Source organism: Erithacus rubecula (assembly GCF_903797595.1).
Source record: "Erithacus rubecula genome assembly, chromosome: 15".
Classification (NCBI taxonomy): domain Eukaryota; kingdom Metazoa; phylum Chordata; class Aves; order Passeriformes; family Muscicapidae; genus Erithacus; species Erithacus rubecula.
This window is the reverse complement of record NC_136667.1, coordinates 16492103-16519266: the sequence shown is the minus strand read 5'-3', so window position 1 is coordinate 16519266 and position 27164 is coordinate 16492103. Positions and strand designations below refer to the sequence as shown.

The 27164-nt window shown below is 41.6% G+C and overlaps 1 protein-coding gene across 8 annotated transcripts; it reads right to left on the bottom strand.

The window, feature by feature from the left end:
• Positions 1–5457: 5457 nt before the first annotated feature.
• LOC306808317 (UDP-N-acetylglucosamine transferase subunit ALG13-like) lies at positions 5458–27117 on the bottom strand. 8 transcript variants are annotated; one of them, XM_079318762.1, is made up of 23 exons: positions 26847–27084; positions 26443–26526; positions 25705–25755; positions 24965–25011; positions 24033–24105; positions 22676–22757; positions 22142–22322; positions 21381–21456; positions 20539–20647; positions 19273–19337; positions 18329–18429; positions 17590–17717; positions 16683–16917; positions 15607–15769; positions 13557–13689; positions 13305–13340; positions 13116–13171; positions 12387–12449; positions 11875–12046; positions 10566–10688; positions 7473–7513; positions 6471–6651; positions 5458–6377 (listed from the first exon to the last, which is right to left on the bottom strand). In XM_079318762.1, exons 1-23 carry the CDS (start codon positions 26985–26987, stop codon positions 6112–6114), a joined length of 2607 nt encoding a protein of 868 aa, XP_079174888.1. In that variant the 5' UTR covers positions 26988–27084; the 3' UTR covers positions 5458–6111. The 8 variants fall into 8 exon arrangements, with proteins under 8 accessions (XP_079174888.1, XP_079174892.1, XP_079174889.1 ...); XM_079318766.1 differs by having other exon boundaries at positions 11986–12046; XM_079318763.1 differs by having other exon boundaries at positions 15625–15769.
• Positions 27118–27164: the final 47 nt, after the last annotated feature.

The window sequence follows — 27164 nt, the reverse complement described above, 5'->3', positions numbered from 1 at the left end:
CACTTTTGGGTCTCAGTTATTTTTCTGGCTCTTGTACAGATATTTAAAACACTACTGAAGGTGTTTATAAGGCAGGGCTAAGGATTTTGAGAAGCAAAAGACAGTAGCAGATGCTTAAGTATTTTATTTTCTATATGGGAGCCCTGGAGACCTGGGCTGACTCTGCAAACTGTTTTTCTAGCAAATCAAGTTTTATTGTCAAATTAAATCTTCATTAATAAAAAAGCAACCACAGAAACAGCCTTCACACCCAAGCATATTTTAAAATGCCCTTTTATTTTGTGGAATAATAAAAAAAAAAAAAAAAAAGTGAGGCTTTTTTCCACCCTCCCACCCCCTTCTTTATTTTAGTTTTGCTCAAAAACTCAAAGGGCCTTTTCCAGGCAAAAGAGCTTTTACATGTTGTAAGAATTTTGTGTATGCAAAGACAGAATGGGGACCTTAGAATCTGCCAGTTGAGTGGTAATAGTCACCCCTGGAGAAAAGGGGGAGAAAAGGGCAAGAGCAAAAAGCAAAAACAGATGCTTAGTTTTATGTACTTTTCTACTTGCATCTCTTCCATCTGTAGTGCAGACTCCATGTCAGACCCTCGTATAACCTGTACAAAATGAAACAATGTACATAACAAATAAAATTATTTATTTTATGTGTATTTTTAGCTTAACTGTAAACTGAAAAAAAATAAAAATAAAAAGCATTTACTTTTTTTTCCCAAAAAATGTAAGCCTATTGAAAAATCAAGGTGTTTCTACCTTTTCAGATGTAACATTTCCAGCTGCCTATTGATAATAAACATTTATGAACAGCAACAGATCTGACATTTTAGAGTTTTTAAAAAACAAGTTCAGCACAGACTTCTCAAGGGCTGTAAGTGGTCAGAGGAGCACTTAAAGGGCTCTGATTCTATGGAAACTTTATTGTTATTTTAATTAAAAAAAAAAAATCTCACAGTCCTGCTTACCTCCAGTGAAGTTGGTCACCCCAATTTGAGCAAAAGCTGAACAATACCTGGCTGGAGGAAAAAAAAAAACCAAGACCAAACAACCCCAAAATATGAATTATATCTTGGCTACAACAGAAAATAGCAACCCACTAGAAGAGCTGGTAAATAAAATTCACCACATGAATGCAATTACTCCTGCACAGAAAAAAGTCTTAAGTAAGTGTAATTTCATTTTAATTTACTCCCCAAAGATATCCTCAGACCAGCACAACTGCATTGGCCACACAATTAGCAATATAGTTAATAGCATAAGAGTCATTAAACAACAACTTGTATTAACATAATTTGCTTATGGAAAGCTGTCCTCCAGCAAATCTCATTAAAGTCCTGGAGATACATTTCAAAAGGTTCCCATCTCTGACCAGAGGCTTTTGGTCAAGCTTCCAGTAAAACAAGAATTTCCACAAGTTAAACCAGGGCAATATCCCTTTTCTTGGAATGCAGAAGATTCCTACACAAGGGAGGCAATGGGGACACCCAAATTAACACTGACCATGGCAAAAACTGTGCAAAACTCAGGACCACAGGGATCCACAGGTGTAGAATTTTAAATATTCATATAAAAACAAAGGGCTACACTTTTTTTTTAATAGAGAAGGAGTTTTTGCAGTTGGATGTGCACATTCCCACTCACATCAGAAAGCTGAAAGTTCAAAGTTAAGGCATTGGGAAACTGCAGTTGTGTTCCTGATTCCAGAAACAGGGACTGAAGTTCACCTGGCAGGCATTTCCACCCCTCCACATCCCTGCAAAGCCAGGGAGTGACCCAGCTCTGGAGCAGATTGCCAGGGGAGGGTGTGGAGTGTCCCTCACTGGAGATATTCCAGAACCACCTGCACAAAATCCTGCTCCAGGAATGACCCTGCCTCAGCAGGGAGGTGGCACCAGATCTCTCCCAGCCTGACCCATTCTCTGGAGAAAAGATTTGCAGTAAATTTTATCTCCTCTTACTTGCACTTCCTGAAAAGTTATACAAATCACATATTCGCATAATCACCACATGCATCAAAAGAAATGTTTTTTGCTTTCAACTATGACATATTAAAAAAGTACTGGTTTAAACAGAGTTAGAAACCACATGTCTACAATTGATTTGAAAATGAAAATAGGGAAGGCAGGGAATAGCAAAAATACATAAAGGCTGGAAGGAGTTGGATGGTCCATCAATTTTATCATTAAGGGATATTCCACTTTCTCTTAACAGTCCATTTTCCCTAACCCAACAATCACAGCTGTGAGCACAGACTGACCCCTTGTCTTGGGTCACAAGCACCCCAAAGCTCGTGGCAAAATGCTCAGCTGCTCCAGGGAAGGCAGGATTTAGCATCTGAGATAAAATTACTGCCATAAACAGAGCCTAAGAGATAAAAACACCTTGTCAGGCCTCAGGCACCTGCTCTGGGCTGCAGATCACCCCACTTGAGAGAGGACTGGGCTGCAGTCAGTGCCTGCAATGTGCTCTGAGCTGTTTCCTACCTGCTGCAGCCCAGCTGACTCTGAAATCTGGTAAGCAGCAGTAACTAGGAGCTTCTGGATACAGGCCTCCCCTGCAAAATTTAATCTCTGATCTTATTTCAAAGCTATAAAGTCCTGGTTCAATGGTTTTATCTTGCCCCTCCTTATGAAAAAGGCAGTAGCTTGGAATTCTGAGTCTGGATTTATATGTTGAGTATCTTCCATATGTACTGCAGCCTTTGATGGTGTAATTTTATAAAAGAAAAAGTTATGCCAGCAGCACTGCTGAGAGAAATGGAACCTAAGGGTGAAATTAGAAAAAAAAAAAAAAAAAAGCCAACAGAGCTAGAAAAGTCCAATCTCTGAGTGATCCCAGCCCAGAGCACTGCGTGCCACATGCAGGTGTTTCTTGGACACCTGCAGGGATGGGGACTCTACACCTCCCTGAGCTGCTCATTGCAATGTTTAACAACATTTTCCATGAAGGAATTCTCCCTGATGTGCAGCCTGAGCCTCTCCTGGCACAGCCTGGACCGTGTCCTCTGTCACTAAGGAGAGAACTCCATGGTGTTCAAAGGTCACAAAGCCTGCACAGCCTTCAGGTGTAAATTTAATTTAAGTTTCTGCCTTTCATATAGAAAAACAGAGTGAAGGAAAGGAGGGGGCAAGCATGACTAGTGAAAACATGGCTGGACTCTTCTGTTTTCCCTTTTCAAGGCTAAAAACAAAACAAAAAACCCCCATATTCCAGGATCTAATCTTTGCTTTAAAAATTTACTGTTAGGCAACACAATTCAAGAAATCCAATAAAGAACTACAACTTGCCAACATTGATCTGCAGAAAAAAAAATAATTCCAAATAGAAATCAATACTCATGGATTTTTTTTCATTCTTCTAACTGAATATAAAATATGGTTATGGCTTCCAACTATATCCCAACATCCCCATTCACAGCAACTCTGCTGGACATGAAAAATCAAGAGAATTGGTATGGTATCAAACTGTAACAACAATAATCAAACTAAAATAATGACACTAAAACACGTGCAAAAGAGATCTGGAAAAGCACCAGGCTGATACTGGGTTCCCCAACAAAAAAGAGCCTAAATCTAATCTTGGATTATGCATGAACCCCAACAAAAAAAAAAAAAACAAAAAAAACCAAAAAAAAACCCCACAAAAAACCAAAAAAACCTCAAACCTGTCAACCCACACCCCAGAACTCAGTGTAATTTTGATGTGAATTATCCTACAGCCCCTGAAAAGGCTGATTAGCCACAATCCCAGGAATATTGTTGGCACAGGGAGGCTGCAGCCAGAGCTGGCAGCTCCAGCTGAGGAAAGGGCTGAAGCACAAAGCAGGTCAGCTGTAGTTCAGGCAGAGCTGTGGCTTTTTTGGCAGCTGTTTCAGAAAAGTGCTGCAGAGCTGTTGTACTGCAACACAACTCTGGGAAACAATGGAAATAAAAGACTCCAGCAATCACTGAAATTTCTATACCATTCTGAGCCCTTTTGCTGTTAATAAGAGGTGCCATTTCCTATCCATGGAGAGCATTCATCAGCTCCAGGACACACTGCTACCTGCTCCCCACAGCCACTACTTACTAGCTCAAAAAGCTGATTTTGGGGCTTAAAAGCCCTGGTAAAAATACATAAAACAAGTCACAGAGGTACCTCTGTATATTAAATCCATAAATAATCCACTGGCCATGTATGACATGTTATTGCATCAATTGAAGTAATTTTCATGTATATCAAAATGGCCAATAAGGGCAAAATAGCCATGGCTAGTGGTGAATAATCCAGGTCCTAGATGGGTAAGCAAAACCAGAAAGGACTCTACCAGAATTATCAGTTTTTCCCATTTAAAAAAAGTTGACTTTTAGGGACAGACTAACACCAGAAGACAGAACACCAACACTGTGCTGTGCTAACCATGTGTATAGAAAAAAGCAAAGTTGTCTCAGTGACAGAGGAAGGAAAGGAGGCAGAATTCACAGCTAAAGCCTGAAAAGGGAAGATATTCCATTGCCTTCAGTGCTTGACAGAAACTGCTTGGGATATGACAGATGGCACCTGAGACAGGGGGAACACACTCCATGAATCCAGCACAGAGACTCCACTTAGGTAAGTGCCACTTTCAGGTCCTTAAAATAATTACAGGCTTTACTGGTTCCTTTAAGAGGTTAGGTTAGGGAATGCTATTTCAGAGAAAAAGAAAAAAATCCCTCATAGTATTTTCTCAAAAAAATATCTGTGCAAGTCAAGTGCTCCTCCAGAGGTAGAAACAAAGGCCACCCATTATTTCATACAAGTTTTGTGTAAATGCTTTGTTTAAAAAACAACACAGCAGCTCAAAATCAAATTAGCTATTCAGGGGTCATTTTCATCTCACTTTGATTTTTACCTGGCTGCTCCATTCTTGAAATGCCACTATTAAATTGCCAAATTAAATGTACAGCAATTAGAAATTGCAGAAGACAAACCAAGAGCTGAGCTTGCAGCCTTCCCCCTACAGAGTTACATTATCAACACCAACAGTGCTGCATGAATTTAAGACAAAAAAATGTAACAAGTCACTTTTTCCTACTATGGTTTTGTTTCCAGGGTTTCTTAAAAGGGATACCAAAGGAAATACAATTTTTCCCCCTCCATGTTTCTGTACTTAATCCCCTTTTAACCACCACCTAGTTATAGACAAAGGAAGAATTATTAAAAAAAAAAATTAAAATCACAGAACAGTTGAGTGAGCCAATAGAGCTGATTTCAATTTTGTGTAGAATGGTATTTGAGGGCCAAGCATGTTGTGCCAGAGTTTAGAAGGGAAAAGGTGCAATTACCAGGAATTATTCTATTTCCATTTCCATGCTGAAAGCTTTTGCTGCTTTCTCACAGAAGGCTGGAGCAGCCTTGTCCCACACAAGTGCATTTCTTCAGTCCAGGCTGTGGGATAGCAAATTGTCAGGAACATTACCTGCCAGTGATAAACGACCACTCATTTTCACTTGTTTAATGCTTTTATTTTGTGCTGTCAGTGCAAATTAACCACCACATCCACCACCATATGTGCAACAACTTTCACAAAACAAATCTTACAAATATACAACAATATACAACAGATCAAAAGATTATTCTTACACTTTTCACAGCCATGAAACCTATGCACTATAAAGTCAGACAGAAGAAATACAGCTATGACAAATATGTAACCACTAGAAGTAAAGCAGCTTTATTTTGCAAAATGAGAAAGTTTATTTTAAGCATTATTATCCCCTCTAATGACCCAGTGCCCAGTGTTTACCTGAGTTGTGATGGCAGCCTGATTCAGAGCCCCAGCAAGAACCAGGTGTTTAAGTGTCCAGTGCAAGCCCTCAGACACACACAACATGCCTTTACTCACAGCATGTTTTCTCACATATTTCCTCTACTCACATCCAAGCTGTTCCCTGCACATTTCTCCTATGCTTTCCTAACCAACTAAAGCAGCACCTTGCTATCTAGCAGTAGCACAAACCTAAAGAGAAACATGACATTTGAACACAGTTTGACCAATTGACTTAACTCTCTAAGAGGGTGACATTTACAAAACAATATTAACAAGAGCTGGCAAACAAGAAACAAGAAGCCAAGCAGGAGCCTCCAGCTCCCAGATTTACATTCCCTGAGGTGCATCAGGAGGTGCAGGGTTGGGGGAGGCCATGTAGCCAACCTGGGGTGGTACTCCTGAGCTGCCAGCCTTGGCCACTGGTGGGGAATTTCCATGGGGAGGATTTACTGGATGCCAGGTCCCAATGTAGTGGTAAGCAGGAACCACAGAGTCAAAGCCAGGCAGAGGCTGCTGGCTGAAGGGATCTGACACCACTGGGTAATACACTGGCCCATAGGACAGGGGTGGAGGCTCTGTGTTTTGGAAGTTACCTTAAAAAAAACAGAACAAGAAGCACATTCACACACCTCAGCCACATTGATGGCCTTTCATGAGCATGAACAGAGCACTACTCAAATACAAACCATTTGATGCCTCCAAGGGAACCTGGTGGACTTCAGCTTGCCCAGCATCAGGGAAGAGCTGAGGCACTGACTGATCCAGGACAGGAGCTGGCTCAGGATAGGCTGGGTAAACTTCCACTGGAGATGGAGGCAGCACTGGCTGCATGTACATCATGGAAGGCCAACAGCTCTGATGGCAATACTTGCAGGAAAAGGGAGAACATGGTCATGCATACAGGCACACACTCTCCAGCCCTCCTCCAAATCACAGCTACTTTCAGGTCTAAAGTTAGGAAAAAGTGGATTTTTTTTTTCTCTCTAGCCCTTTAAGGCATACAAACAAAAAATCCCAAACCAACAGAGTCTACCAGGAAAGGTACTGCAGTACCTGCAGCAGGAGTCACACTGCTGCTGTGTCAAGTGTCTTCACAGAGGAAGAGGATTCACACTTACTAACTTTATCATATTCAGAGATATTCCCCATTTCTTCAGCTGAAGGAGCTCATGTTGCTCTTTTTACTTCCCTGAACAGCAGCACTGACACTGCATGTAACTACTGCTACAGAGAATGCTTCAGAAGAGCAATTTCCAGACCACAGAAATGGTGCTAACCAGTCTGAGCTGAGCTGCACAAGCCCTAGGAGACTTCATCCACACATCTCTAAATGGTCTTTGATGTCTTGTCTAAGTACACAAACTCTTCAGAATGGTTCTTACCTTTTCTTCATAGAAAGAATATCTATCCACCATCAAAATCCCCTCCAAAAATTTAGCAAAAAACCAAAAGTAAAACTAGAACACCACCACTACAACCCACAGTAAAACAATTAATATAGTGTACTTCACATTTTGAGGGAGAACTTCACTTTCTGAGCCAGGCTTTAATCTCCACCAAGGAAGTCCATCCATATTAATAGGCCACAGAATGCACATTTAGGACACTTGAAAGCTTTGAATACATTTGTCAGGAAACCCAGCAGCTTTTCACAGGCAATTTGCTACACTCACATTAAAAGCACTTACTTGCAATCCCATATTAAAATAATACCGCAAGACCTTTGTATCTGAAATTAAAGGAGAGCACATTAAGGAAATGAGGAATATAAAGAAGCAAAAGCAACTTACATTAAGGATATTTTATTTGAACTTATTCTTACTTAATGAATAGCAGTATTTAGCACTACCTTTTCTTTAAAATTTCAAGGGTAAAGAATGTATCTTTAATATAAATAGTTGTTAAACTAGTTTTATCTTTTTAACTAAATCCAGTTAGATGTTTGTGCAATAGAGCATTTTCTAACCAATTAATTATTTAATTCAATGACTACATTAGCTTTAATTTGAGTTTATTCAGGTTGATTACTTAAGTGATCACTCAGGTTTTTTTACACGTCTCTACTGTCTAAGCAACTAGGACTTAACACAGAGCAATCCTAAGACCTTCTCATCAAATTTTGGGGCCCCCAACTGTTAATTAAGCTCAATGGAGGCAGGAATAAAGAATATATTCCTTCCTCACAAGGGCATTCAGTTCCAGCTTTCTTGCAGAGTCTTTTACTTCTGACTTCCCTCTACTGAATCATTTGTCCCCAGCCAAGTAAATGATATTCTGAGGAACAATCCCAAGTGTGTGAAGGAACTTTAAAACCTCTCTGCAAAAGCAAAAGGGTTTTGAACTTGGAAACACATTTCCAACTGTCCAAAACATGTGAAGCAGCTTTAAACCTTTAAAGTTGACCCACTGAAAGGGCAAAAAGAAAAAACAAGGGCATGTGTTTAATCCCATGATGCAGTTATGGAACTGTGCATGAGAAAAGTTGGTTTCTTAGATTTCAATACAGATTTGCTTTGAAGGCTCAGGAAGAGCAAATTACCTATTCCACAGCACAGACTTGGAGCTCCCAGCTGTACTAAAGCCAAGGGAAAGCAGGGAGACAGCTCAGAAGGAGCCACTAAGGGATTCAACTCAGCAACACCTCCAGAGTTACCATATTCCAACTCCACAAACAGCCACCCTGCCCTAGACCAGGCTCCACAGCATCTCCCTGTCCACCCATCTCCCACATTCCCCAGCCCTGCTCTCTCTGGCATTTTGTGTTGTGTTTTGCTGCAGGAAGGCAAAAGTATCAGCAAAGCCAGTTTTAAAATGCATAAGGATTTGTTCCTCTGTCACTGCTGCCAATTCTCAATTCTTCTACTGTTCAGCCAATCTATCAGGGCAACAATCCATGCAGCTGTTTTAGGAAATGCACAGAGATCCTTAGTTCTGGAAGTGTTGGTGGTCTGGCTGTAACACTGACCACAGTCAGTAAAATAGTAAAAATACTCCAAAGGTTTTACACAAACACCAACTTTTCAGAATATAGCTGAAATTTGATCGACATCTGGAAAAAGTTGGTGTTTTTTTTAAAAACCCAACTTTTCAATTGTTTATGCAAACATATGCAAAGCAAGCAGAAGAGTTGAATGAAACAGCTGCTTCCATAGCAGCAATAAGAGTACAAAGGAACTGCTGGGAGACTGAAGTGACAAACTGACACTGGAAATACTGCCATCTGTGAAATATGGAACAGAAGCCAGTACAGTAGAAGATCAATTTTTGTTTATAATCTTCTTTTAGACTGCAAATCAAGTCCACCTTCAGTAAAACCTTATGAAGCAACAGCTAAGCCATAAAAAGTTGCCCATCCTGACATGAAAACAAAGATCATGCTGACATGGTGTTTATGACAAAAAAAATCAAGGATTTTTAGGATAAAAATCTCATCTCCTGATAGAGTTTTTACTGTGGTGTTTGGAAGCTCTGGCCAGTACTGAACAGTGTTTCTGGAACACAGTAATTTCAAGCAGGTTTTTATCAACAGCTCCTTCAAATAGAAGGCACCAGGCAATGGCAGGACACCTGGGGTCACTGTGCTAATAAACACACTTGGTAAGTCCTAAATGCCACTAAAACAAGATACAAGATGCCATGGAAACTGGAATAAATGCAGATACAAGTAATACTAGAGCCCACAGCAGGTTTTCTTCCCAGGCTTGGAATTTAAATCTGTTGACAAATCCTGCTCCCCGTCTATACCAGGCCTAGTGTCTCTAGCAAACCACACAACTCCAGATCAATCACACCTATGTATTTCACCCTGCCCTGCTCCAGACCTGCTGGTTTCTTAACTTAAAGGACACATAGATTATATTCTAGCAGTGTAACAAATGCTACATGCAATATTATTAACTAGCAATCTTTACAGTTCCTACAGTTTGTGCCAAGGGGGACAGGGCCAATATGATGTGGATTGACTCAGCTGAAGAGCTCCAGGCATGGTCTGGAGAGGTTATTAATCCACATCCACTCCAGATTCTTGTCAGCACACTTAACACCCCATTCTCCCAAGTGGGGAAAGCCTCAGTTAAGGGCATTCAAACACAGCTGGAAAAGTCTGATGTGTGCATGGAATCACAGCAGGGAAGGGGAACCAGAACAGCCAAGATGAACAAATCTTGGATTTGAGGGCACAGGTGAGCCAGCAGAGTAACTGCAGGGCACAGCAGCAGCAATTGAAAGCTGCAGGCTTGGTCTCTGCACCCTCACTACTGAACAGCTGATGGGGACCCTTGGACACTATCCCAGCTGGTGGCAGTGTGTGTGACAAAGCTACACACCCAAGGAACAAGCTGACCCTACATTTCAGCTCTGGTTTGTAACACCATGGAATTACAGCTTGGAGCCATAAAGGAAAACAACCCAAATAACCCCCTGAACTGTGCAACAGCACAACTTACAAATACACAATTCTTATTTTAATCAGTTATCAGAAAAGTGATTACTCTGCCACAGCTATGATACAGGCCAAGCACCCTCTCCCTGGGCTTTATTTAAGGTGCTGTCTAGAGCTGCAATAATCACACATTTGAGTCAGATAAACTTTCTGTTCAAAACTGGGAAAGAAAATGTTTTAGCATAAGTATCTATAATATTATTTCTCACTCCCTGCTAGTTGCAGAGAGCCATTTCTTCTCACTATGTATTCTCACTTGGTGTTCTTTAAGCTTCCAAGGAGAACACAAGTCAGAAGTGTGCTGGAGAGCAGCAGGAGTAAAAACAAAAAGCATCATTACCTCGAGGCAAATCACTGCCACTGGGATCACAAGAGTAAGCTGGAAGAACAGCACTGGCTTCTCCCACCTCACTCACTGGGGGAAGAGGAGCTGAATAAATCGGGAATGGCACCGAAGAAACTGCTACAATTGGAAGGAAACAAATGTCACCCAAAAAATCAACTATGCCATGGTATGTAAAACAAGTAAGGTGTTCAGTTACACAATCCAGGATGTATTTGACACCTCAGTGCCCCTAAATACAGACACTAAAAAAATTCTGGTCAGCAATCACTTTGAAACCTTCCCATCTAGTTGCAAAACCTCTGGACACCTTTCAATCTCTCAAGCCTTAAATGCATTTCTATCTGCAAGCTGTATATTCCCAGTTCAAGGGGAAAAAAAAAAAAAAGTCTCTCAATCATTTTTTCATAGCAGAAGTCAGGCCAGACTTCTAGGACAGACAGTTATATAAGAGAACAACACATTAATCACTCGAAGTCCTCAAAAATGCAAGCCCACAAAACCTAGGGAAGGTTTGAGACCTATTAGGACAAAAATCTTCTGGACAGACGACTGTTAAATATTCATTTAGGTGGCCCACACCTCTAACACAGCAGCAAGTTGGCACCAGTGAGCAGACAGCTTGAGAACCCTGCTGACTAAACTCTTACACAGAGTAGAAAAAAGAGAAGAAAAGTGAGAGAGAACTGAGCAGAATGGAAGGTAGAGATTTTTTAGCTGCTAAATGAAAAGTTATAGAAGACAGGAGATGTGCTCTTCATAAGAAGGAAAACAGAATTTTTTCATAACTCTCATTTTCCAAGAGCAAAGCAGGCACAGCATCTAAGGTGGAGACTGAGACTCCCACAAACCTCATCTCCTGGCACAGAAGAAACTAAGTCACAAAAATGAACTGGACCCTGAAACACCCCAGCCAGTGACTCTCCTGGAAGTGACCGTGTTCTAGAGCCTTGCTACCTCAGCTGAAGAGGAAAATTAACTGTAGGAAAGAGGAAGGGAGCTGCACTGAACTTCCTCCTTCTGAAAAGGATTTTCTAGCAAACACTTGGCATTAATGGTTAAAGGTGGCAATGGGGGGGAACCCCAAACAGATTTCCAGTTCCCATAAAATATTCAGGTGCAACAGCCCCTTCAAAACAAGAAGTCAGCAGCCAAGTTACCACTACATAATCTTAAACCAAAGCAAGTGACTTATTTTTCTTTTTAAGCCTTTTAACACTTGCTTTGGATGGGGGGAGTAAGAGAGGGGGAAATGGAACTGAAAACTTGAAAATCCAAGTCCACAGCTGCAGTCTGTACACTCTACCTGGCCTCCCCACAGAAAAGGGAGATACTATGACAGGCTGAACTGCTGTTTGTGGGGGAGCTGCTGTTATGACACTGGCTGGAGTGGAGGCAGCAGAATTTGAAGAGAGACCTGTAGCTGGAGCAGTATAAACATCTGTGGAGGTGGAAACTGCTGCAGAGTTCACCAACACCTGGAAAAGAGTCAAAAGCACTCAACAGTCTGCCTCTGCAACTGGCTTTGACAAAGACTATGAAAATACCACACACTTCAAAATCCTCACTTCACACAAATGCATCTTGTAAATGCTAGCTATCCAAAGTCTCTAAAAATTGGCTTGAAAATAACAGTTTAGAGCTGCAGACACCTGCAAGGCATCTTCTGTTTTGCTTGTATTTGCAGGGAATTGCATTCTCTGCTGCCAGAGGTTGTGAGGGGTCCCCACACACTGTCACAGTCCAAGCAGAGTGGTTACCTCTCTGCAGGGCCACCACACTCAAGTGTGAGATACAGCTCAGAGTACCAGACACTACCTTCTGGGGATAGCTGTAGGAAGCCACTTCATCTTGAGGTGACATCGAGACTGGCCCTTCTTCCTGAAGGGATTCCAAAGCAAAGCATGGTCCATTTCAGTGGCAAAAAAAAAAAAAAAAAAAAAGCCACAAGGCATACACACCACACCACTATTTTTTAATTTTAAAATTTATGGACTGTACACCCAGAGTGTGTCTTTTGTAGCTCAGTTGAACACAGTTTTATTCTGGCATGCTCAGGACTGCTTTCACACCCATTGTGGAGCAGCAGGTGACTAAAGATTTAGTTTCAAATAAAAAAACAAAAAAAAAAACAAAAAAAAAAAAAAAAAAAAAAAAAATTCCAATACAAGTTCTGTCACAGATGAGATCTCTCCAGTTCCACAGAGGAGGACTAAGATTAACTGGATTATAATCTGAAGGGTGATCTGATAAAAGCAAATGCTGTCTGGAGCAGAGAAAGAAAAGTATACAGCACTCAAATACACATTCTCTCTTTGCAGAGGGAAAGGTGGAAAATCCTCAATGTATCCAGTGCAATTCAGACTGCACTTGCAGACTCAGATAAAAACCTCACCATTCAGGGAAGAAAAGAATGGTGAATGTATTAAGGAATGCTGATTTCATTTCTTTTATTAAGTCTCTGGTCTATTATGCATCCAAGGAGTTTCCACGAATTCCACATACCTCAAAGATCTCAAATCTGAACAATCTGTGAGTAAAACTTACCAAGTTTGCTGCAGGTTCTGCTGAACTAAACACTGCTGCAGTTTCACAATTGGGATCTGGAGGACACAGGCAAAATTAATTTAAAAGAGCTGCATTAAATCTAATCCTTCAAAAACCTATAAAAAGCTCATAATTGAGTGTCTTATACTCACCAAGTGTTCTGTCAGTAAAGACTAAACTTTTACTTACCTGGAGATGCATAGATATATTCCTCATGAAATTTCCCTACAAGGGAGAAAAAAATAGGAAGTTTTGATTCAGAGGAAAAAAAAGGAGGGAGAGCAAACAAGCTTAAAGATGGAGTTACTTCAACTACATTTCAGTGCATCCATTAGTAAACTGCCTTCAGTATCATCTCACTTGGTTTCCTGTAGGAGGTGTAAGGACAATGAAAAGTACATTGACAAGCTCTTTTTTCCTATCAATACTTTAAGAACTCACCATTTTCACTTGCATCTTCCTCCTCCTCTAAGGCACTCAGGGTCTGCTTGTTAGATGGAACAGAGCTTGGACTTCTCCTTGCTACCCAAAATGCCCCTGGACCATGAACAATGGGAGCAGGGCTACTGTGGGTCTGAAAAACAAAGTTAGAAATAATTTAGAACCTTTCCATGTTCTACAGACAGACACACAGAAATGGGATGGCACACCCAGCTTGCTGCAACCAAAGCTTACTAGAAGCATCATCTGTGTGTCCATTCCAATGCAACAAACATTTCTTCCCTTTTCCTTCTGTTCTGCCTTGCACTCTTAAGGCAATTTAGCTTTGCCATTGTCCTATGGCATGCAGAGAAGCTGCTCCCTCCCAGAACTCAGCCAGATTATCCCAATTCTGCAAAGGAGGAAGCAGATCCCAGACAAGGCTGCTACCCCCAGCATGTATTAGTGCATTCCTCATTCTAGAGCATTCCCCCATACCAGCAGCACATCACTTCACCCAAACACTGACACCATGGAGAAAGGTCATCCTTAGCCACAACTAGTGGAATCAAAAGGTGGCTGCTGGCACAGACTGCACTGTCTGCACTAGGGTGACCCACACATGCAGCCATCACTATTTCAGAGAGCAGCACACCCCAAGCATTCCTTCAATGTTTTACATGCCCTTTGTTGCTGCACTGAAACCAGTGCAGTGCAATTTTTAGCTGCACCGCAATTTACAGGACCAGTTCTCTGAAGGAGGAATGAGGATTGAGATGCTCCAGTAAAAGAAGTTGATTCACTCTTTTATGATGGCTAAGGTGACACTCAAAACTCTCCTCAGAAGACTCTGGTGACTATGAGATCAATAAAGTGCTCAGAGAGGCTTGAAAGATTTCCAAGGTTGAAGCAGAGGTGGCAAGTCAGAAGATTCTCCCACCAGGCCTCTAGCAGCATGGCAGAGTCCTCTGTGAGATGCATCTTTCCCCAGGAAATGTCACATTCCTTTACTAAACAAGACAAGGAAGAGACAGAGAAAAAGCTTTGGCATAGACAATAAAGTCACTCAATGAACATGAAAACCTATTCATTAAGAGCTGCAGGCAAGTCTAGCAAAGAGGGAGAAAAAGCCACTGAGCTGTATTGATTTCATGCTGGAAAAAAGAAATTGCAGGATAATGTGTCCTTATTCCTTGGCACGCTTGGAGGAAAAATCAGAGCAAAGATTACAGATCTAGTACATCAGAGCAAAGAAAAAAAATGACTGGTGCTGAAACAGCCCTAAGCACATCCTCTCTCCCTCATTTAAATACAAATCTACCATTAGTTAAGTTCACTGCTTCAATACAGCAAAGAAATTCAAACATACCAGGTTGTTTTGGTTTTTTTTATTAAATCTGTTGTACTATTCAGATACTTATGTATTAATTGATATTTTTAAGCACACCCAGCTTTGGACTAGGTTTAGACTACAAATTAATAAAAAAAAAAAGTATTTTTAACTTTACAAATACACTTGGCCACTTTATCTACAACTCATTAAAAAAAAAAAAAAAAAAACTGCTTTAAGAAAAGTCTAGATTTGTATTTTTTTTCTGTTTCTGTAGCAGAAGAAAGTGTCAGGACCAACATGTTAATCCAAAACATCACAACTACAAATCCAAAAGAAAAAAAATCCAGGCTATCACTATCCAGTTTCTGAATCTTGCTACCCAAATGATAAATTATAGTGTGGCAAACAAGTGAAAAGCTTTCTCCCACAATATTTAGAGCTAGACAGACATGCACAGGAGGAAAAGATCTTGTTTTCCAACTGCAACAGAAATATGATTATGTTTATGAAAATATGCTTAAAAGAAAACAAGTATTGCCACTGAGGATAAAAAGAAAGGGAGAAAACTGATGTTTCAAGCTACAGGAACTAGAATTTCAATCTTCCATTGTCAAAAATGCAGTCACTGCTAAACCTCACTCCAAGAAAACAAAAAAAAGCCACTGCATATTTAGGTAAAGAATCACTGTGCATTTATTTCCACCTCTTCCTCTCTCTCTGTGAGAGGCTTCAGCTTACCCTTTGTTCATAACTCACAGGCAGAGCAGGGAAAGCAGTGTCATCATCTCCTTCAACCTCACAGGAGGTTACAGTTCCCTCTGGCCCCTGGGGCTCCTCTGCCCCAAAGTAGTGGCACTCCTTGCCCCCGCAGGGCAGCGGGCGGCGGCTGCGGCTGTACGAGCTGCGGACAGGAGGGGACAGTCACACCCCTGCACTTCACCTGCCTCGTTCTGGCAGCAAAAATAATCCACAAACATCAGGGGTTTATGTCCAAAAAAGAGACAGAGGAGCCCTTTTATCTGAATAAAGGGAGAAGCCATGGGGCATTCCTCTGGGATCTCTCAGATTTTTGGAGGATGCAGCCTCCTTTTATCCCATTTTCCCATCCACATTTCCCTCTCTCTTTCCCCACTGGCTGAGGTACTTGAGAGGCACATACTCCCCAGAACACTTGACCTAAGATTTCCCTCTAATATATAACCCTCCCTTTTAATTTTTAATTCTTACAGAATTCATGGTTTTTCCCCATTGTTTCTTTCAGCTTTCAATATCCAATTTCATTTATCATCAAACCTACAATTTGTAAAGGCAAGTATCTTCTTCCATTGATCAATTAGTGGAATCCATCCCATTGTTTCTTTTATCTCTCAGTGCTGGTTTTATCTACCAGCAGATCCACTGCTCATTTGTAAAGATAAATCTGACACTCCTCTCAATTTTGACTCAATTCTTTCTGTACAGCCACAAGAAACCTGCTCTTCCACAATCTGCGGCAAACAGGCAATTCATGCCCCACCATCCTCCCCAATGGCTGGTACAGCATGTTTTGGTGGAAGAGGTTTGTTGTCACTCACCAGGACATGCAGAAGATGTCATAGCTCTGACAGCTTCTCTCCCCTGGGACAGAATGTTTTTTGAGGGCCAAGCATGTTGTGCCTGTCCACAAAGCAGGCAGATCCCCCGAGTTTGAGCTGCAACTACCAGGAAATGCCCCTCAGCTGTAGTTTCACCTGAACAGCACAAACCCTCTCCTGACCAACCTGTACCAAGAGTGAACAGAACACAAGCAGCCACCTCGTGTTCAAGTCTCCTACCTGGGCAGGGCCGAGTCGCGGTGGTGCCGGGGAGGGTTGTGCTGGTGGTAGGGCTTGTAGGGGGCCATGGCTGCCCCTCCCGGGGGGCAGGGCAGGGGGGGGAAGCGCCCCGAGGGCACCCCGTGCTGCAGCCGGGGGGGCAGCATTGGCTGGCCCCTGCTGTAAGCCACAGCCATGAACACCTCCTTCCCACGGACCTTCTTCAGCATCCGCTTCCGTGTTTTCATGTCCATTTCTGCTGTTTGTATTGAGGACAGAAAAAAGAGATTTGCACCTTAAATCTGAGCCAGGGTTTCCAATGATAAAAAAATTAATATTTGAAGCCATAGGAAAGAAAGTCAGTGGCTTAGTCCAGAAAAAATGCATTGTAAATATGGAAACTACAGACCTTTTTTAAAAGGATCAAGCAGGAATTCTACATCATGAGAACACAAGTATCTGACATGGGAGTACCTTCCCAGCTTCAGCTGATCCAACCAGTACTCAGTGTTAAAAATCTCTCTATGCAGGCTACATTTATTTATTAAAGTAAAAAAACTCCTCCTCCAAATGAAACTGAACCCATATTTAAGTGGCTAGGGAAAGCCTGGTCCATCCATGCATCTCTGTTAATGCGTAAGACAAGCTCTCTGTTTCACAGAGAAGTCTTTTAGATGGTTCAAGTTGGCAAATTTGTTCTGGGCCATTTTGAGCAATATCAAATTTACTCTCTATTTCAATGGATTTGCTCTTCTGCAAAGGTAAATTCATCACTGTCTGAAAGATAACTTTCCATCAAACCCCTGCAGTGCCAAGTTTCCCATCATAGAGTGAATTAAGTCCCTTCAATATCCAAAGACTGCTACAGTTACAATTGTCATGAGCACCTCCTCAACTTCCCCAGGGAAGGAATGATTCTTGTACAAACCTATTCCTGAGAAGTGTCCACCTGTTACTTTCTGGTAAGTTCCTCCTCTTCTGTTGTGAGACATATTCCAAGCAAGGACAGGAGCCACTTGTGTCACTGGCTTTAAGTTTGCCAAAGGAACTGTGTGCCTGCAGGAAGAACACCCATCTTAGCAGTGCCCCAGGGATACACTCTGCACAACAATACAAGCTGAAGCAACATCAAGACAGAGGAAAATAGTTTGTGAAAATAAATAATCTGTTTGCCTAGCATACTACCAGTATGCCATTACTACATTACTGGTAGTTGTTTAATTAGAAAAGGCAAGGCTTTAGTCTAAACACTATTGACTTCCTGGGTCAAGTCTCCCTCCCCTGACTGCATTTTTTTGGCTCCAGAGGTATACCCAAAAGCATGGGACAACACAGAATTTTTGCAGGATGTTGTCAATCCCAGCTTTGGAGGAAGGTGAATGATTGAACAGCAAGGGGGAGAAAGTGATTAGATTCACCAGAAGTGCTAATTATTTCATTGTTTGGGTGCAACAAAAACTCCAGAGAAACCAAACAGCAGAGGGAAATTTGCTCTCTCTGAATTAAATCCAAACTGCCAAGATCACTTTTACATTCCAGTGAAGGAACAGCAGCAAGATTCACAGAAAGCATTATAATAATGATTTTGATCATTAGAAATGCAAGAGGAAAACCAAACCCCTCAACCAGAAAGAGTTTAAACTTGAAGTCATCACCAGACTGCTTACTTTTCTGCCAGCTCCTCAACAAACACAGTCAGTGTGTTGCTATCCTGTCCAACTTCCTGGATATGAGCATTGTAATACTTCTCTCCTGGTTCCAGACACACCTGGAGAGAGAACAAGAGAAGCTCCAATAAAAATCCAAACTATATCAGAATATTGTCCACAAACCACTAATAGCAAAGGCTGCTCCTAGCCAGTCCCATGTTACTGAGTTGGCCCAGGAGTCTCAAATACATCTTCAAAACCGCAACCAAAATAAAGAGCACTGTACTAACTTCAGGGAGGACAAAAAGAAATAAAATCAGTCTTGTGAGCAACTGAGGGGCAAGATACCTGCTCCCTAACTTATTTTTATCCCCTGTGCCCAGCAGGTAAGTACCAAGGAAGATTGCTGCTTAAGAACTTGAGGAGAGCAGAAGATAAAGTAGGGAAAGGAAAGCTCTGCTCAGTGAGAAACAAGTCACTGAGTGAGCCAGTAGCACTACCTTGAAGAGTGATAAAAAAAAAAAATATGTCTTCACTATATATGACATCAGAATAAAGAAAACTGACCTTCCTTTCAGCATCTCCAGTCCAGATCATTCTACAACTCCCTTTTTAGCTCTTCCCTTTTTATTTCATAAAAATATTTTGCTACTTCACTGTTGAGAAAAATAAGACTATCCAGAATTGTTGCTTAGCCCAAGTGAAAAATCTAAAGACAACTACATCAAAAGCACCCCCTGTGCATTTTGAGTTCTGCCTGGAACTTCCCTAAACTGCCTATCACACTACCAGGTTTAAAGACAGATTTTAGAAAGAAATTACATTTAAAAGAACATCTACAGGGAAGAGAATAAGAAAAGCGTCAGAAAATCCTATGAAATCAAATGATTTCATGGTTTATCATAGGCTATTTAAAGTAGCTCTAACAGTTTATCATAACTGGGTCTCCTTTGAGTACTAACCTGACACTTGTCTCCTAAATAGTACTGTCTCCCAGCAAACACCATGTAGTCAGTTTTTTGAAGCTCTAAAAATAAATGAATAAATAAATATATAAAAGGGGAAAAAAAAAAGCCTTTAAGCTACTGTTCTTTCTTCACATATCCTAGAAGCACTTTATGACAGCACCCAACTACAATTTATGGGCCAATTGAGTTAAATCCTGTGCATACCTGAACATTCCCCACAGTAACAGTGGGTAACTCTACATGTTCTTACAATAGACCATAATCAGCTAAGTCACATGAGACAGTAACAGCCAGATAATGCAGCAAGCAGCAGCACTACTACAGGAGTGCAGCTTCTGTGGTGGCACAGAGCTAATCCTGCCCTTCATACAAATCCTAGAATTAAGAATGTTGGACATCTCTTCTCTTGCCAGAGTCTTGGTGGCACTTGGCAAACAAGAAATGCCATCCAGGAAAAGCTAACATTGCCTAAAGTCTCCTTGCTGTTAGATTTCAGGTTTTTTTTACCTCTGTTCCTTGCTTGGCTTCTCTGCACGTCAGTATTCTACACAGATAATTGGTTACCACACTCTGTTCCAAGAATTTTAATGATCCTCATTACTGATTACACCATGGTGAAATGCTGGAGTTCTTCAGCATGCAAAGCACTTTGGGTCAGACATCAAGTATCACTTAAAAACTTATCTTTCTTGGTAACTTCTTGCTGTACAGATCAGCCCCAGTGAATGCCAAAATGCAGCTAACCTTTCCCAAGCCACGAGAACCATGAAATCTCTACAGAATGTTCAAGCCCAGGAGGGCTGGGAGGCAGGAGAAAAAAAACCCATCTGACAGATCTCAATGCTAAATTTGAGATCTTCATTATTATACAGTTCTGAGGCCAAAATCGTGCTCTAAAAAGAAGTCTTTGCACACATGCTGTAACAAAAAACTCTCACATTTGAATGCTTTCCAATACAACAGAATGGCAACAGAGTTCTGTGCTCTGCTCTGAATCCTCCTACTTCCTGTGTATAAGTCAATAAGTAGCAGAGATGGGATTTTTAGCTACCTTGTACCATTATACAGTATCAGAAGCTGGGTAGTTTGTACTTTGAACGCCAGACAGGAAACCAAGAACATGTCCTGCCTATCTGCTGGGTTCACCTGTATCCTTCACATATCACTTGTGAAGAAACAGGTGACAGGACTCAGATTCATAAATTTAATGCTAAGCCTACTACAGGAAGAGTTTTTTGGCTTTCCCCTTTCCAAAGATACCTTTTCTGCTGTCCAGCCAAACATCAAACTCCACATTTCGATAGATAGTAGAGTCCAGTGCCTTCAGCACTTTATAAGGAACAGGCATCTTTGGAGGATTTTCTGGAGGCTAAAAGCAGAATTGGGATGGAGCATTAACAAGTGCATTTCATGTGTTCAGCAGAGTCTCTATCCTGCCAGCAGCTGTGCACCATTTAAAAAGAGTGCAGATAGTATTTTCCAAAATTTTCACTTCCATTGCATTTCCTTAAAAACTAAAACTTAAGAGTATGAAAACAGATCTGAGCACTCAGGTGCTGAGCAAACTAACTCTGGAAAGAAGAATAGGCTCAAGAGTAACACTTGGCATGTCCTGTACCCAAAAAGAATCAAAGGAAGCCAATCAGATCAATGAAGCCACAGTTTCAAAAATTGGTGAGAATTTCAGTGATTGTATCTGAAAATTCTACTTTACTTGTAGAGTTTCTAAAAGTATTCTGAAGTAATTTATACTATGGTCAAGACAAAAGTGAACTAATTTAAACCACATTTTGGGAAAAAAACAAACAGCAAATCAGGAAACATCTGCTAAGCTCCATCTTTTGGGGGAAATAAAAATCAGCTAGAGAAGAACTAGAGAATTTCAGAAAGTTGAAAAGGAAAAGAGCATTCCCAATTTAAGAGAAACTCCAGGGCAAAACCAAAAGACAAGTAGATGGAAGAAATAAGCCACTCACTTGCCAGAAACACATTTTTAGAAAGTGGTAAAGAGGATGTAGCCCTAACAAGGGTAATACCATAAAACACAAAAAACCCCAAAACCCAAAAGCAAACCATAAGGATTTTCCCCCAAACTGCAAAACCTTTTGTTCTTCAATGCCTTGTTTGAACTTGGTTTCCTGTTGATTGTCAGTATCATTGCCTTCCCACTCATCCAGCCTAAAAAATTGAAAATAAGATTACAAAAGCTACAACACAATTTCTAGCCAGGATTAACATCACCAACTGTTCATACAACCTGAAAAAGCACCATGGTGCCATCAAGTGGCACATTTTGCCTGAAACACCAGCAAGGTGCAAAGCAGTGCAGGACAAGCCTTTTCCAAGCTTTAAGAACTTGACCTTTGCTTGTTCCTAAACCCACCCCTATGAGGGCTACTGCTGGCATTGGGAAAGGATGCAGGTGATCCCACTGATTGGATTCTTGCACTGTAAAGTATAAGACACACTGTGCCATCAAACTAATCCTGTCTGCAAGCATTCAGAGGCTGCTCTCAAGCCTTTCAGAGCTATGGAGGCTTAGAAAAGTAATAAGTTTCTCATTGAAAAATAATTAAAAAAAGCTCTAATGAATGAGGAGCAACTTTACTTACAAATAAGCTGTCATTTTACAGAGTAACACAACTATAACACAGCCTGCAGCAGAGGATATTCAATTTTGTGGCACTTCCCAGCTCTAAGAAAAGCACACTCTGTTCCACAATACACTCGAGCTTTGTGTTTGTGTCATAACACAGGAAAAGAAGAGTTACTATCCCAGAAAAATTAACAGAAACTTGGAAAATTTGTCCTCTGCAAGGTTTTTTAGCTTCCTTCTTACCAGATCCCCTTCCCAGCATACTACCTCTTTTCTGATGGATTTCTGGGCACTTTTTCATGGAGACAACCAAAGTTTGCATCCTCACTTCCTACAGGAGCACTGTTTCTGTTCTTCTTGGATCCACTTCGAAACACCTCAACTGCAGACCTTAATTCTTCCTCATCCATGCCAAACACATCTTTGTAGAGGATCTCATATAATACAGCTGAACAAACCAACACAAAGCTCAATAATATGAGATCCAGAAGAACTCCTGCAGTTTTCAAGGCAGGCAGATCTTCAGATATTATCTACTGTTACAAGGCAGTAGTGATATCAAATGAAGTTAAGGACAGGATCATAAAATAACTCAGCTGGGAATAAGGGACCTCTGGAAGTCATCAGGTCCAACACCCACTTAACAGGTAAAAAAAAAAAAAAAGAAGAGTCTATGCATAAAAATATACCACAAGTGAGCTTCCATCTCTCTTCTCCCCACCCCTGAAAACTGAAACAAACCCTGCCCCTAAATATATGAAAACACATTTCTCTTCCATAGAAAGATGATTTCAAGTTTACCCTGGCAAATGGCAGCATTTTCCTGAAATTGTTTTGTATACACAGAGTCATAATGGCCATTACCGGAACAACAGAGTAAAATCTGGGAAAATAAAATAAAAAGAAGGTTTTAAGGCTGGAATGATGTATTCACAAATTCTGATATTCTTTCATTCTACAGTGCACATCAACACATCAAGAAAACAGTAAATATTCTCAATATAATCACAAAAAAAAGCTCAAAACTGAAATCTAGGTAAAGCCTCTAAGTAGCTTGATATACAAAGAATAAAAACAAACCACCTGTACATCCTGCTGTACTGAACATGAAATAGAAGTTTATTTCCAAGACCACCATTTACTCAGGAGCTAAAATAAATACAACCTCTTGAATGCAGCATCCTGAGCCATACTGTCTCAAGTGTCAAAGGCTCATTTCATCCTTCTCTATCTGAAAGACTAGAAGAGAATTTACTTTTCTAGCCCTTAAAACCTTGCTTTTAAGAAGCAAAAGAGATGCTTTCAGCAACACACGCATTGACACACCATGCAAACATGTCCCACCAAACTTCTTGGCAGACAACCACAGCCAACTATAACAGGCAGAAGCCCTGAGGCAGCTGTCAGCACACTGCCAGTAAGGATGCTTCCCAAAAAACCAGCTCCCAGAGGGAGCAGAGTTGCCAGGGCTCTTAATTCTGTGTGCTCTGTGGATTCTGCCAACACAAGCTCTCCTCTTGTGGTGAGGAGGAGCAACACCAGAAGGAGCTGCTGCCTGAACTCAGTGTAATGACAGACAGATTGCAACACTTAATGAGAGCTCTGGTGGGAAAGCCTTGGAGGGCAAACACACATTTGGACCATGCTGTTTGATTTTTAAACTCAGCTCATTTAGGAATTAAATTAAGCTACACAGGAAACTGTGTAGATGAAGAAAGAAGCACATGTAAATGAAGACAACAATGCTCATCAACAGATCAGTAACAGCTGCAGTAGCACAGGTTCAGAGCACACCAGCCACTTTGGCAAATCTGGCAGCCCACACTGAAATCCACACCACTGGCATCATGCCTGAAGTAGCCATATAATTGTGCACCCATATCCACACAGCTGCAGAAAGAGCCAGAGGGGTCAGATGCAAGGTAATACATTTGTCCTTTTTGCTCCTTCCTTTTGCCCCCAGCAGCAGTTCTGATGTAGATAAGCTGTTCCAATAGCTCCCATTCTGAACTGGGATGACTTTGTAGGTCACAAAAAATCAATTAATTACAGTCATCCCATCCCATAATTTCAACTCTTCAGGGAAAAAAATTGCACAAGTCATCCAGCTTCAGGAAAAGTTAGAAAACAGAAGGAAACTGCCCTCGCTTCCACTGACCTTGTCTTCAAAGCCATTGTCTGTAGCACGTGTGGGTGGCTTCCCGGGGTACCGGTACACAATGAAGTCTCGTCTAGGTAAGCAGAGGGAAAACAAAACTTGCAAGAACACTTTCAGCAGAATCAGGTTATGAAGAAGTTGCCAGAGAGCAGTTTAGAGCTGTTGGTTTACAGAAAAGTCAGGCAAAGCACTTTTCATAAAGCAACAGCTAGATGAGTATACCTATCTTGAGAAGAAAACAAAAATTATCTGTGAAAAATCATAATGACTCACAGATTAATGTACCTATGTTTACAGAAATGTGCTCGGACACTGAGACAATTCAGTCTAAGTGATTTAGGCATCCTGCAAAAGGACTAGAAGCTCAGTGCAGGCAGTTAGCAATTCTTGCCAAACTTCAGTTGTTCCTTTAGTACTGGTACAAAATGAGCCTGAAAAAGGAGGCTTCTATTTTCTACCACTAGAGAGCCAGACTGATTCTACAGACAGCAGAACCTGCACAGTTCTGTGTCACCTCTGAAATAAACAGCAGTGTTTAAACACAGGGCAGGTACTCCTCACTTCTGGAGCTTTCAAGAACACCTACATGAGTTTCAGTCATGCTTGTAGCTACCACAAAGAGTTTCCACTGCACACAGATCCTAGATTTTCCCCATTTTATATGCTTCAGCCACTAGAAGCAAACACTCGGCATTCAGATTTAATATCAGCAAAAATATAGCAAAAAAGCATCTCTGGAAACTGACCCTACCCTTAATCTCCATGAGAACAGGGGCTGTGATGGCACCATTAACATGTCCATTAATTAAGTTTCTTAGGGAAGCACTTATGTTTCATACACTCACCTCTCAGTGGCAAACACACAAAGTTCTGGGGTCAGAACCTCCACACCAAGTGCAAAACAAAGTAAACCTTAAGAAAGGGGCACTTACTTGTACATCATTGATAAAGCACTTATTTCCAGCTGGCCAGCACTTTCCTAAGCAAAATTATGAGATTATGTGAGATAGCAGAGGCATATAAACACCAACAACTATATTCTACATTTCTGAAGTATTAAAATACCTATTCAAACTCATCATTTTGTTAAAGCAATAGTGCACTGAGAGTTGAGATATAAGGATTTGAGTAAAAGTCAGGTAAAAGGAGCCTGCTATACTGGGTGGCCACAATTGCCAAGATTAGTAAGACAGAGTTGCTGCCACAATTGGTCCAACACATCACTTTAGATAATCTTTTTAAAACCCCTATTTGTTTCAGAAACTGCTGCATTCATCAAGGTTACTGGTAAAGACTAAAGAAATGGAAGTTTGAAGAGTAAAGCAAGAAGCAGGGCATTGTAAAGCCTGACACACATTTCATTTAAGGTACACTTCACATATTTTGTTTTTTTCTTCTTGAACTACAACTCTGAATAAGCTCCTATTGTCCAGCCTGCAGTGATTGCTCCTTTGCACCCATGCAAATTCCTCACTAAAACTGGTATTGTTTATACATACACAACGTATTCAGTATAAACCCTTAGTATTACTTATGCAATTGACTCCCCAAGATTGGGGTCTATCTAACAAAACCCCACAAACTCAACCACATTTTAAATCACTACCTAAACACCTTCCTGCTCTAGTCTCTTCAAATTTAAATCTCTTAGCAAGTCTAAGGCCAGGCTTACCTTTGGATCTCCTAGTCGTTCTAGGTATTTCTCAAACGAGCCTTCCACATACTTTTAACAAAACAAAGAAAAAAACAAATATAAAAATTTAAGCAGTTAGAAGGCAAAGTTAAAATTAAACCTAAACACTACTTATCAGCTACCAGCTGTTGATTTGGCGGGGGCAAGGTGTGTAGAACATAGGAATGATTTGGGGTATCAATGTGAGACTACCAAGAGATTCTAAAAAAAATTAAGGACGTGAGTCTAAGTAATATTCAAGTCCTTCCTAGATTAGATGAAGTACTTAAATGTGATTACAGGGAAAACGAATAAAAACCCCAAAACCACATCAATACCCTACAAACCCACACCGTACAGACAAAACCAACCAAAAACCACACCTCAAAACTCCATGACTTTATGTAATTATTCCAGAATTTCCCACCATCTTTCAATACTAATTTCTTGCTCCAAAATCCTACACATTTCCCACTTACTAAATTCTGCAATGGTCGCTCCACAGAGAATATACTATACAAATAACTGACCCTACTCAGGTTTTAGCAACTTGCTTGTTCTCAGGAACTTCAGAAACGAAGTCAAATAAAACTTCTGCAACTGCAGGTCAGCATAAGGAAGGCGGCTCGGTGTCATTTCTCCTTTCAAGCACGACAAACCATGGTGTAGTCACGATGATCCCCTCCCACAGCATTTCCCAGCCTCACGTACCCAGCTCATACAACGCACGCTACTTACGGACTCAAACCTAGACTGGTGCTGCCTCATAAAGGAGACGCAAGCCTTTCTAACTTCCGCGTGATGAATTTGAGATGAGAACAGCTGGGGAAATAACGGTAAAAAAGGAGAAAGCGTCATGAGTTTAACTCGTTAGGTATAAATTCTCCAGGTTAATGCCACCACTGCAGGCAGCGCAGAGGCACTTCAGGCTGAGGGGAGCACAAGCGCCCGGAGCCGGTCGCACCCATCCCCAAATATCCCCACACACATCCCGATATATTCCAACACACGCCCCCACGTATCCCCACACACATCCCCACACACATCCCCGCTGCCGCCCCCTCGCTCTGGGTCTCCAGGCCCACCCCCAGCCCGCCTCGGGCCTGAGGCGCCCCGCTGCCCCAGCCCGGCCGGCTGCGCACCTGCTCCGAGACGGCTCGGAAGAGGCAGGAGGCGTCCTTAGCCGTCATCTTACGGTACAGCCCCAGGCTGCCCAGGTAATCGTCCATGGCCACCTCGCTGAAGGACTTCTGCCCGAAGTACTTCTTGGAGCCTTTGTGCATCTTCCCGGCCGAGGGCGGCTGAGGCGGGCGCGGAGACGCGGGCGAGGCGCGAGGCACTGTGCGCGCGGCCGCCGCTAATGAGGCGCCGCTAATGAGGCACCGCTAATGAGGCACCGCGCCCACCTGCGGGCTGGGCTGCGAGGGACTGGCCCGGCCCCGACCCCTGGGACCCCGCCC

Excerpts from the sequence above, each read along its gene's own strand:
- LOC306808317 (XM_079318762.1), bottom strand. The coding sequence starts at position 26,987 with ATGCACAAAGGCTCCAAGAAGTACTTCGGGCAGAAGTCCTTCAGCGAG. Across the intron at positions 22,758-24,032 it reads ACAATGGCTTTGAAGACAAG|ATTTTACTCTGTTGTTCCGG; the intron begins GTCAGTGGAAGC and ends TTATTTTCCCAG. Across the intron at positions 13,172-13,304 it reads ATATATCTATGCATCTCCAG|ATCCCAATTGTGAAACTGCA; the intron begins GTAAGTAAAAGT and ends TGTGTCCTCCAG.